Here is a 12,271-nt window from a genome sequence, read left to right as displayed (position 1 = left end):
TCAATGAGCGCCCAGGCTAGACGATGCGATTACGCTGGGGTGTCTGGACACTCCACCGAAATCTTGGCCCCTCTGTTCGGCAATCACTAAGTATCGTGGCCAGATATATGCAAAGCGCCACCAGCCCAAGCCAACGAAAGTCCCCCTATACAGTCGCCCCTGGAGCCTACTGCAACGGAGCCCCCGAGGAGGCCCTCAGGGCGTGGCATATGGAGGCCCCTTTGAATCCTCAGTCATTCAACACAAATTTGTTGAATTTAATTGAGTGTTTTGCGAGTGGTACGCGTGCAACACTCCATTCCAATCGGAGGTTGGAAACGAAAGAAGCTTGTGGATTAACCATAGCAGATCCTGCAGACGTGCGCGAAGCGAAAGAAATACGAATATAGTGGAATGGGCAAAGCTGTTGTCTAATCTCATGAAATTCAATTTGCTGCCGTTGCCTAGGCCGTAAGCCTCTGGCACGCAGTGGGACTGGGGCCCCCTAGGGCTGTGTTGTTGTTGTGCCCTTTGCGCTGGAGCGGGCGTTATTGGATCGCTCTTTGATAGGTTCAAAGTACTAGAGAAATAGTTCAGATTCTGCAAAAGTAGCTCGCTGCTGCATGTGACACTCTTGAACATACGGGGCTTATTCAGCATTGAAGCCAAGTCCAGTCCAACGGGCGGCTGAACGCCAGCTACGTCATCTACCAGTGGGTACTCGCTTTGTTTCACTAGTCAAGGGGATGATCCCTAATGCCCCCATAATGTTAAATGTTGACGTGGAAACTCGAGAATTCCTTCTGTAAGTCGAGCTGCACAAGTACCAACCGTTGACTATCTGGTTGCCCTGCTCACCGCCCGGCCTGCCCAAGCCGGCGCCACCTGCCGTTGAGCTGCCAAAAATATTCGTCTAACCGCCTGATTGTCAAATATTTCAAATAATTTGCGGGCTTTGAATACTGCAGCCTTTATTGGCCCTTCAGTCTCGTTGGAATACCCCCTCAGCCTGAACACGCGCCTTGCGGTGCAGCACACACGGTGCTCTCTAGGAGGCAGCAAATCATGTAAATCTGCGTCTGATCACTTTAGTGTATTAGATTGAAAGTCTAGCAGCTCGAAAGAGAAGAATGAACGTGAGGAAGCGAAGGACTGGCACGAATATTTGCAATATTGTTGTCGGTGTACTTTGGTTGGTGCTCGGTGTGTAGAGGTAGCGCCCTGCTCGTATCAGGGTTCGAGATTGCTTAGTAATCGCATCCTCGGGCTTTTTTTATACAGCATTTGTTCAGCCTCCTGGCAGTTTTTCCTTCTTCGAACCGATTTATTCCGAGTGGCTTCTCGCTAGCTAAGGGTGCAGTGGGCAAAACAGACCCCTTCCACGCCTCCCCTCCTGCACTCATCAATTCTGTCTGCATCTCTGATGTTGAAACTCTGCAAATTGCAGCATCTGGGTGTCTAATAACATATTTGCCCCTTATCCCTTGGCGAGGAGGGTTGCAAGTACAAGTTCTATTAGTCCCGCTCCGGCGAGGGCATAGACAAATTCAGTAGAAAGCATACAGCAGTAATGAGCAGAGAGAGAGAGAGAGAGAGAACGCTGCATATTTGGTTGTGTACGCTTGTACACACTCTCAGTTGTACATTCAGGCAGAAAGCAGTATTGGCGCCTCAAGAAAAAGTATTGCATCGCCACCTTTCTCTACTGCTTTTGCAAATAAGCAACTCCTGTTTCACTGCATTTCAGAGACTTCCAGTCAGTGTTTGTGTGCCCTAGAGGGCCAAGATCCATCATCTTCGTTGCGGCAGTACCCTCAACAAGGCCCGATTGGGATAGCAGCTACATGAATTCTTGGGAAGCCAGCGAATGTTCTTTTGCTGCTGCCTCTCCAACAGCGTGTTTGCCCTCTAGAGCCTGTCTCTGTTTGCGTCTCTTGGTCTCGGCCTAAGCAGGATGCACAGAGGAATGACAGCAGCAAATTCCGCTACAAAGAGGAATTGTACGCGTATTTCTTTTTTATTGGGAGAGAGCAAGAACTGTCTTCACCTAGGACAACTAGAGACTGACTGTGATCATATTTGTCTATCTTAAATTTTGCTCGACTGTCTTCATTTTATACTTGACAGTCACCATCTTACATCTGATTTTCTCCATAATTGACTGTCTAGGTCTCACATATGACTGTCTTCATATCTGCCTGCTTTCATATTATATTTGGCTGTCTTGATATTTGACTGTTTTCCAATTTGGCGCACAAACGTTAAAACTCTCTAAGTGAGCTTTTAGCACAGGTGAGGCGTATTTGGAGTTTTCGCAATCTTCCTCATTTTTGTGCACTTACATCCTCCGGCATCCAACTCCGAATCCTCTAGCCACTCATTTTGATTCTCGATGGCAGTACGAACTAGCACAGGCCTTCTGTTGCTAGCAGCACCAACTGACATACGCCTTCTCTACCCTTGTTATGTTGTGAGCAGCGTAAGAATGCAGCGTACTTCGCCTTCAAAGCTTGCGCTGCTCAAAAGGCAAAGTATTTCTGCAGTTTTTCAGCCTCGCCCTCTACAGGAGGCTGGTGGTGGTCTGAAGACTTGGCTTCTCCGGGCAGCACCAGAAGGCAGTAGAACTATAGTGGAATGGTTGAAGGACAGTAGCTCAAGTGCAAGCCAAATAATAATATATTCTGCGAACATGCATAACGCTACATCATCCCGAACAAAGGCAACATATGGATCGGTGTTAGCTGCAGCGAAACAGAAGCCATTCTCTGTTCCAACGTGCCCATTTGATGCAGGAGCAGAAACAGTTTTCGTTGACTATGAGCAGCAGACCTTTCGCCACTGCCAACAACCAGGCCGCTTGCCGCACTTGCGCAGAGGAATGAAGTAGATGCAAATAATCGAACTTTGGCTCATGTCGCTTGGCGTAATCGGGTCCAGTGCAGCTTGCAAGGAGCGTGCCTCTTCTTTAATTTTGCTCCGATGAGGCTACTAGTTACTTCATTCTGAGAGTTCAGATGGAAGCGACACTGCTTTGCAGTGACGGCGGAACTTCGTATTTGAGCATACAGCCGACAGCCAGGGGGAGGAAACTGTGGTGTTCCACATCGTTCCAAAAGAAGACGTTGTAATAAGCGAGTGCTGTGCTCAGCTGAATGTACACCCTGCCGAGACGGCAGTCCTGTAGTAGGTCATCATACATTCCCTGGGAGGTGACTTCGTGGTGTATATGCACCCAGAGTTCCCTTGCTCGAAATCCACTGCCCTGAGCGTCAGTCATCGGGTTAAACGATACCGCTAGTATATATGGGGGGGTTTGGCACTTTGTTGATGCATTTTGCTGCTGCAGCCTTCGTTTAGAAGCTTCTGCTTCCTCCCCAGTATTCTTGTTTTCTTCGTGTCGACGACTGTTTACGAGCCTTCCTGTAGACTCATCTGTTATCAACCTTCCTGAATACTCATCGCCTAAGCCAGTTCCCTTTGCATCTGTTGTTGACCCATCAGCGCCGTTCTTGCTTACGTCGCCTCCTCGCCTGAAATCACGCAGGCCTCCGAATATGCGAGAGAAGAGTTTCCTCTTCCTCTCTCTTCCTGCCGCGAAGCCGGCTGGTGAATACCCTTCGGAGTCCCTAGGGTTTGGTGAAAGTTCGGAAAGAGATGTAGAAACAAATCCGGCAGGAGGGGAGGCGAGCGCTGAAGATGCCTCGGATGCCTTGCGCGTCAGTGGCCGTCCCTCCATCTGTGGGTTTGACAAGCTGTCAGCCTGAGGAGAGAAAGTAAATTCACAAAGATGCTAGTGACAGCATATCAGCATTGTGTGTTTCGCCACCGCATCATTGTTCGAAGCACCACACCTCTTTTGCAGCTGCAACCCAAGTGCCTTCTTCAGAGACCTATGAACAGCCATTTGGACATTGAATATTTCGGCTGGGACGCTTTTTCCTCCGGTTTCTATTTTAGCAGCCAGCATGACCAATCCCTGACTCGCGTCATCCCAATGGCTTGAGGCAGCTGCGTGTCTGACGTTTATCTGTTCGGTGAAAGCTGTTGCCAACTTCTACGTGTTCTAATGCACCATCATCGTACCTGCACAATCGCTTCCGCGTGTAGAGGCAGAAAAGAGCCCCCGGTCAATAGCTCTCCAGCGTTTTCTTTAAACAAGTGGGCCGCTTCCTGTTGCGCCTGATCTATGCTGGGGTGTCCTGGTTCCATGAAGGAGTCGCAGGCTAACTCTGCAACAGCAGGCAGCAACTCAAATGTAGGTCCGAGGGTTCCGGAGGCCGGCAGCGTTCCCGCTTGCGTGTCGGTGAAGGAAAAAACAACAGGCCGAGGCGTATCTTTAGATGCTGCTTTGCCAACGGTTGCAGCGGCACTGTCTACTCTTGTGCCCGTCTGCATTTCTTTGTGGTTTTGCAGCGCTGTTGAGGCACTTGAAAGGTCTTCTGAAGAGGGAGTTAAAGGGAGATCTTCCTCTAGCGGAGGGGAACGAGCGGTAAAACACCACTCCCCTGCTAGCTTCCCGACACGAGGCGCGGGGATGTATTCGAGCACAGAAACCCCGGACTCCGTGCCTCCAAAGAAGCCTATGTTCACATTTGCAGCGCATGCATAACAAGGCACAGAACACTCTACACACCAATATTGTGGGAAGCATGCACGGCAGTTGGATGGGTGGGTAGCTCCCCTGTTTTGCTTCGATGGATCTTCTGTGGTGTTGAAATTTCTTCTCCTCCTAAGGAGCTCACTCGTATTATGGAGAGGCAGTAGCAACTTGAATCTGCCTTGCAGCACTGCCAGCGGCCCTGGCGCCTGAGACGAGGTGTCTGGAATCACGAGCGTAAGAAAAGGGGTATCTTCTGTGAGGACGCCTTTCTGCAACGGGTTTTTCCCCGTCGCCACAGCTTTTTTCTTTAATGGCGTACCTGCACCTTCGTGAAAACCCCAAGACCCCGAACGGTCTTCTTTTTCCCACACAGTGATCTGCATCCGGCTCGGCAGGGGGAGGACTGATAAAACTGCTTTCCCTCTAAAAGGTCGGGGGCGCACAAGGGCGCACCCGACACCGAAGCCAATGACAAACGCCACAAATAATATTATACACCCCAAGCCAAGCAGCGTAGACAGGGAGAGGAGATCCGACTCCCTCTCGCGCTCTGAAGTCGCACAGAACTTGCGCACATGCAGTGGGTGTTGCTCTTCTGCTCCCTTCTGTAGTCCCAGTAATTCAGTTCATTGCTGCTGGCGAACAACAGACAAGTGACAGTTTGCACTGTCTTGAAACACAAGAAGCCCCATCTCACCTTCTTTTTCAGAAAACGCATTCAGGCTTCTCTGGGTCTTCCCCTCTGTGGCAAGCAGCGCGGCGGTTGACAGAGCGGGATCCGCTAGGGCCAAATACAGCAGGGCGTTGGCCCTCTCCGGTGTTCTGCTGCGTCTGGAGGCGGCAAGTCCCCAGGGTTTGAACGCGCTGCGCCTTATTGCAAGCCTTCGGCGTTTAGTTCGTTGGGGATGGGCGCCGTTGTGTGGACTTGCGTCGTTATCGCGGCTGCGGGAGAGCGATAAGATGGTAGAAGGCCGAGAGGAAGCTCCGGTGGGCTCACCTTCGGAAGCATCCTCATATGCCGAGTTGTCGGAATGCGAATAAATTGTGGAGTTGATTGTTTTGGAAGAGCCTTCGCTGTAGCTACTGTCTAAGTCGCTTGGGTGATAAGATGACCACGAGGCTGTAGGAAATACCAGGGGCAACGGACGCATGCCTCCCCCTTCATTCTCTTTTGAAACTTCTCTCTTCTTGCACCGCTCACTTGAATGCACTGCCTCAGCGACTTCATCTCTCTTGTGACGGGCTCCAGCAAAAGACTCTGTCGACATCGCACCTGCTGTATCTGTCCAAGATGGGAAATGAGGAAAAAGAGGAGCATCACGCACCACTCATGTAACATATGATTATCAAACTGAACAGTATGCCTATTAAAGTATTTGAACGCCTCACAGGATCCCCCGGGGGACCGCTCGTTGAGAGTCATTCGCCCAACATAACAAAAAAAGCCGAGGTGCAAGCGAAGTGCCGAGAGGAGCGTCGCGACAGCACAGTTCGACTGAAATATTATGATATGATGTTATATTATTTCATATATTGCACTTTTTTTAGTCTATTTCAACTGGGCGGGCAGGATGCGCGTCCGTTGCCGCTCCAGCGACAGACCAGAGGGAACGGAAATTCGGAAATTCTCGACAGCAGGAAGGAACTCAGGAAGAACCCATGTTTCTGTTTGCTTGTTGATTTGTTTTGGTAGTAACATTCTTACTAACCTATTTACATAGCATTCAAGTGGAGATGGGTACAAGATAAATCAAGGAGGCTTCCCCGCTGCGTCCCTCTCGTACTGGATCTGTCTCAGCAACAGCCCGTTAGAAGATTTTTCCAGCTGATGAGGATCAGCTGAAAAAAACTTCTAACAAAAAATCACATATCTTTCCATCAATTCTCTGTGCAGGCTTATTATTTCCTGCAGTGGCGTTGCCGAATGCGCGAACAGCAGAGCCCAAGCTAAAGGGAAAGAGAAGCAAGCAGCAGAGTACGCGGTGAGGTGTGCGAGGCCCCAGCTCAGCCGCCAGGTTGAGAACAGCAGAGCACCCGATGCAACAAGAACAACAAAGACTGGATAAAATGTCTTGAGGATATACTAATAATAGAATAATGTCGTTCCAACAACGCACATATTCTCTCATCAGCAGTTCCATCACCGGACGCGACGCCAGGTTGTGCAAATCAGTCAAGAGCAATTCGCGCTACAAACGCCCTAGACATGCAAATGTCAATGCATTTTAGGAATATATATCTTCAGAAACATCTTTTAAATTAACAGATGGCAGAAAATATGGCCACTTAAGATGGCAACGACCGCCAGCGCGCTCTGGCGTAGTCAGCTGGAAGTGCTCTGGAGACCGGCGCAGAGTTGACAGATAAGTATGAAATGAACACCGGGCTATACACCACTTGGTGGAACAGTTTTAAAAAAAAACCGGGAGCGAGAATGCTGACGCTCAGAAGGTCAACAGGTTGAGGAGGCTGTGCGCGTATTGTATAATCTGCGCGTTGCCTTCTCAAGACTGAAGGCTCTCGGTGATTCCGGCGTTCTAAACACCGGTTGAACCCCTTCGCACGGAGAAGATATTAGTTTTTATTTAGCTTTTATTTGCAAATTTAAACCTTATTTTGAACTTTCTCTGCTCTGGAAGCAACCATCTTCGGCGGCACTGACACGGGGTCACTGCTCGTCCTGCGGGCAGTGGTGTCGGGCGCTGGCTTCTGCAGTGGAACAGAAGAACAGAGCAACCATTCTGTTGGTTTCTGCTTCCCTTCCCTAAATCATGCAAAGAGAATCAATTTGACTTGTCGTTTCTGCAGCTGCCGCTTGTTTTCATGGCTGTTACCCGCATTTCTCCTGCGGTGTACCCTCAGCAGCACAAACGCACACTTGGCGCCTTTCCGCATTTTTGACTCGCACTGCCACTTAAAATGGCACAATAGAACAACATTTAGAATTCCGGTTGCTTTTCGCAAGCTGACCGCCTGTATCAATGGTTTAGGAGGGAGAAGCTCGTTCGGTTTATCCTGGAGAAGAACCTGCTAGAGTTTTGCATTTCAGTGAGGGTAAAACTTGTCTTGCATCATCCTTTTCATACTGTCTGCCTCAGAAAAAGAGGCTAAAAATCAAACTTTCCTTCTGGCATACTTCAAGCGGCATAATTGGCTTTTGGGGCACTCCTGCGGACGTGCTCACTTCTCTAATTTCTGCAACACCTTCTCTGCTCAGTTAAACCTCATTTCTTATCCAAAATCCCCCTCTAACTGCCGGGGAAGTTATTTTTTGTCCGGAAAGGGGGGGTTAGGAGCACCCCGTAAGTACTGCAGGTGTCAACAATGCTGTCGCATCTATTCCGTATTGTTCAAGGCAGCAAAATTCAAGGTTTCTGTCGGTCGCGCGATGATAGTGGGGATGTGGGAGGTGGAAACAACTCCTTTAATGCTTTTTCTCAGCCATGTCAGCGCGAGAAACAGCGCGACAACTGTGCACAGCATGGAGTGCAGGGCGGGGCGAAGAGGCGCATGTTCGGTCTGTTAAAGCTGCACAGCAATTGCCCAAGTAAGGACGCCCTAACAACATCTCTAGGATCTCCTCATAAGAGTTCAACTACTCAAGGAAGCGACACCTCCTCAACAGCCAGAAAGGACCCCTCAGCAGGGCACATTCGGTGGGAAAGCGCATACGAACTGCAGGACGGCAACTGCAGAACTGAAAGCAGCAGCAGCAGCAGCAGCATCAGTAACAGCAACAGCAACAAAAGCAGTGAGTTATACTGCCCTGCTTGTGGGGAGCTAGGAGGGGCTCTGCTGTGCCATGAGTGCGGCCCGCGGCCTGACAACAGCTTTCTCATTCACTACAGAAGGTCTTACATGTACGCAGCACTGGACGCCATCTTAACCATCGCTGAATTCATTCAACGCTCCTTTCGCCGACTGCTCCCCAAATACTTCTGCACAGGAGGAGGAAAGTCGGAGGCCAATGCAGAAGCTGGTGGAGCAGCTGCAAAGCAAAACAACACAGCGACCTCATATAGAGAAGAGAAAGCAGCAGCACACAGGGGAGTCAGGCGAAGACAGCTGAAAGGCCACCAGGAAAAGGGCTCGTCAAACGCTGACAGGCATAACCCAGCAGATGAGCACCAACGAGACGTGCAGCAAAGAAGAGCCGAGAGATCAACGGAAACATCGCAGCAGCAGCTGCCGCTGCAGCAGCAGAAGCAGCTAAATAAACAAGGTCTGCCTAGTTTGCGAGAGTCGAAGAAAGTTACGTACAAGTTTTGGGCTACGGTGAATTTTCTGGAGGATCTCTTCGTCAGTTTTTCCTTGCGGCATCCGTTGCTCGTTTGGGTGTCTTGGAGTTTGTTGAGTATCGGTTTCTACTGCGTGTTGAATTGCATGCTGTGGCCTCTTTTGATTGTTCTTTTTGTTTACCGTCGCGTCCGCTTCTACGCTTGGGGTGTGGTGGTACGGTGGCGCCGATCTATTGTTTTTTCAGATGACCTGCTAGCGCGTTTGCAGCAGCAGATGAAAACCTGTTCACGATCAGGAATGCTGTTGCCTTTGCCTGTGCCTCGGCGTTTCGGTACTAAAGATGGGCCTATTGAAGTGTTGTCGTTGATGGAAAGCCAGGAAAAGCTCTTTTTTTCTATGCCATGGATGGCTGTCACGGGGTTCGCGTACTGCGAACGACTAAGCTTTCAAGAGCTCTGCATGGCTATCACCCAGAAGCTACTGAGACCGAAGACAGAATTCGCCTGTTTAGCAAACTGTGCAGGGGGTTCCAACTTTCTGGATCAGTTGCCGCTTTCTGCATTTCTGCATCCGCGTCTTCTCGCGAAAGTTCAACGCGTCATGGGCCGGTACTGCTGGGTGCGTCAACCGGGCTTTCAGGTGTCTCAGCAGGTGGTGAAGTGCACGAAAAAAGGAATTGATGTGCTTCGACAGCAGCACTGTGCTGCTCGGCAGGATACAGAAGCGGGTGCAGACAAAGGAAACAGAAACTCATCGTGTTCGTGCAGATCTACGTCGGAATGCAATTGCTTGATGGACGAGACTGACGTCCTTTGTCTCGTGAATGAGGCGCAGGCTCAACCTCTTGATCCTATGAAGCCCCTTTGGCAGTTTCTTTACCTTGAAAATGTCATTTTACCGCCAAATCCCGTTGAAAACCCCCTGCAGAAAGAACGCATCGGGAGCGCCGTTCTGTTTCGCATGCATCACGCTGTGGGTGATGGCATCTCCATTACTCGGATGTTTCTAAAGGACTTCTTGTGTTCAGCCCCAGCACATCCTGGGTGCAGCGTCAACGACAAGCCTCTTTACCACACTGACGCAGCAGAGCAAGCTTTTCTGCCTGAGAAAGTTGCATTTAATACTAATGAACGGGGGGCTGGAGGGGCCTCGTCGTATCAGAGCAGCACCTCTGCCTCTAATGATGCTGTATGTATAGCCCAAGCGTGCGATAGCGGCAGTCCTGTGAGCGCTGCCAGCACAAGCACTATTTGGACGGTATCAGGGCTTTCTTTGAAGGCGTCAGCTGAGGGCAACGACTCTGAGAAGTGCGTGCTGCGGTCGTCCCAAGAGGAAGCACCATCTGGATCTGCAGCACCAGGAGCCACAGCACCAGCAGCAACACAAGCAGCAGCATCAGCAGGTTTCGGCGTAGTTGCTGCAGCTCAGGTTGGCGCCCCTCAGAAGCCGCCGATCTCTATTTGTTCGATTCCAAATACTGTCTTCTGGCGGTTTCTTGTGGCTGCTCGCTTTGCCCTTCAACTGCCTTTCTATGGCGCAGGGATGGCGATGCTTTTAAGCTACGACGAGCTGCTAAAAGCTCCAAGAAGTGGCAGTGCGAACAGAACTCGAATAGCTTCTCCGATTTGTCTTCCGCTGCAAGAACTGAAGGACCTCAAGACGCGCCTGACTGCAGCATTGGCGCAGCAGCAACAGCAGCAGCAACAAACGCATGCAGAACATACAACTAACGAAGCCACAGCGAATAGTCGCCTGCTTTCTCGCCTTGTTAAATATTCTAGAAACGCAGGAGGAACAAAAGGAAAAAACAATGGCATTCGGCTTACTCTCAATGATATATTTGCAACTTGTATTGTAGGGGGGTATTACCGTTGCACAACTCAGCAGGAGCTGGAAGAACGTCAAAAAGCATTAAATAGCGGAGTGAGTACAGACACAAAGAAACCTTTAAATGCCAGCTTAAGAAAAGAACAAATGAATTTCGTTGTACCTGTCAATCTACGGCATGCTGAAGAAGAAGCAATGGACCTCCGCAATCGTTTTGCTTCCCTCATAATTCAAATGCCGATTACCCCTCAAGGCGACTCCTTACAAAGGTAAGAAATCCTAACCCTCTCCTCTCCTGCCTGCAGCATACTTAGCACCACTGTCGTCTTGTTTGTTAAAAGAGTCAGTTTATGAAAAAGATGCTGTTATGCGGAACTTCCATTATTCTGTTTGGGTGTTGTTCGTTTGTGGTGTCTACATAGGACATTAATTCATAATTCTTTTTCGGAAAGTTTGTTCTTGCATGACCAGTTTGAATAGAGCAAATAGTATATTTATTATTCTGCTCTGGCGTGTTGTGCGGCTTGCAGAATGCGAGGAGTGCATGCAGCGCTGAGACGGTCTTTGAGGAGTTTTGCTCTTCCCATGGTTATGTGCCTGGAAAGATGGCTTTATGCCACTTGGCCGGATTTGTTAATGGCGTACTTCCTTCGTTTGACGCATAAGGTGAATTTGTAGGGATCTCTGTTATTGCAAAACAAAAAAGCAAATGCATGCTCCGCCTCTCTTTGACGAATTCCACAGACGTATCCTCTGATAAGGGTTAAGGGCAAGTTGTTTGCTTTTTAATAGAAATAATTCATTTGTTTCCTTGTTCTCTTCTTGGTTTTCTTCGCATTTCCCCATTCTAGTGTTGCATATTTAAGGGGAACTTGTACCGTGAGCTCTTCTCCATTTCTTCCTCTTGCACATAATCACGCTTCGCCGTACTAATGTAAAAAGACAAATGGTAATGAAGAGATTTGCTTTAATAAAAGAGGCTGCTGTTTGTTGCGGGAAGATGCTGTCTTTTGTGTTTTCTCTAAGGGAGTGTTGAACAAGTGAAGTACACGAACTTTTAAACTCACGAAAAAAATAAGAAATCAATGAAACAGTGTTGTTTTATCGACTTTTTGTCCTTTTTGGCTGCAATTGTTTTTATGTACATGTGAAGTACAGGTGTTGTTGTCGCGCTTGATTTATTGATTGTTATTCTTCTTCTTTTGTGTTTCTGCATTTAGATATCGGTGATATTTAGCAGCGTCATTGGGCCTGCAGCACTTCCTTACATGTACTGCAGCCGCATTCAGAGAATGCATTTCGTGGTGCCTCAGCCGGGGGAGGTGAGTCAATTAAAGTTTCTTCTCTAATTTCTTCTCCAATTATCTTTCTTCCTGCTCTCCTCTTCCCTTCTTCCTCCTTTTGCGGTTCTCTGCTGTTTAGACGCACCTAACACAACGTGCGCATATGAATATCTATATATCTATATATACACATATTTTCTGTATTTACTTACATTTTTAAAATATCATTCTACCCATCTATAGATCAGTCAAACAATCAGCATCTATACTAATCTACCTATCTCTCTGTATATCTACTTAGCTATCTATCTATCTACCCGTATATATCTATTCTAATCTACAT

The 12,271-nt window shown here is 48.7% G+C and overlaps 2 protein-coding genes across 2 annotated transcripts; one reads left to right on the top strand and one right to left on the bottom strand.

Annotated features, from left to right (window-relative positions):
- Positions 1 to 2,989: 2,989 nt before the first annotated feature.
- Positions 2,990 to 5,847, bottom strand: EAH_00012270 (hypothetical protein, conserved; the record flags this gene model as incomplete). Its single annotated transcript, XM_013394703.1, has 3 exons — positions 2,990 to 3,739; positions 4,063 to 5,129; positions 5,277 to 5,847. The coding sequence occupies 3 exons, from the start codon at positions 5,845 to 5,847 to the stop codon at positions 2,990 to 2,992; spliced, it is 2,388 nt and encodes a 795-aa protein (XP_013250157.1).
- A 2,056-nt stretch (positions 5,848 to 7,903) lies between these two features.
- Positions 7,904 to 11,994, top strand: EAH_00012260 (hypothetical protein, conserved; the record flags this gene model as incomplete). Its single annotated transcript, XM_013394702.1, has 3 exons — positions 7,904 to 10,914; positions 11,176 to 11,311; positions 11,866 to 11,994. The coding sequence occupies 3 exons, from the start codon at positions 7,904 to 7,906 to the stop codon at positions 11,992 to 11,994; spliced, it is 3,276 nt and encodes a 1,091-aa protein (XP_013250156.1).
- Positions 11,995 to 12,271: the final 277 nt, after the last annotated feature.

Source organism: Eimeria acervulina, genomic scaffold (genome assembly GCF_000499425.1).
Source record: "Eimeria acervulina Houghton genomic scaffold, Eah_scaff68, whole genome shotgun sequence".
NCBI classification, from domain to species: domain Eukaryota; phylum Apicomplexa; class Conoidasida; order Eucoccidiorida; family Eimeriidae; genus Eimeria; species Eimeria acervulina.
Note: the sequence above shows the minus strand (reverse complement) of the source record. Positions and strands in the feature narration are given on the sequence as shown.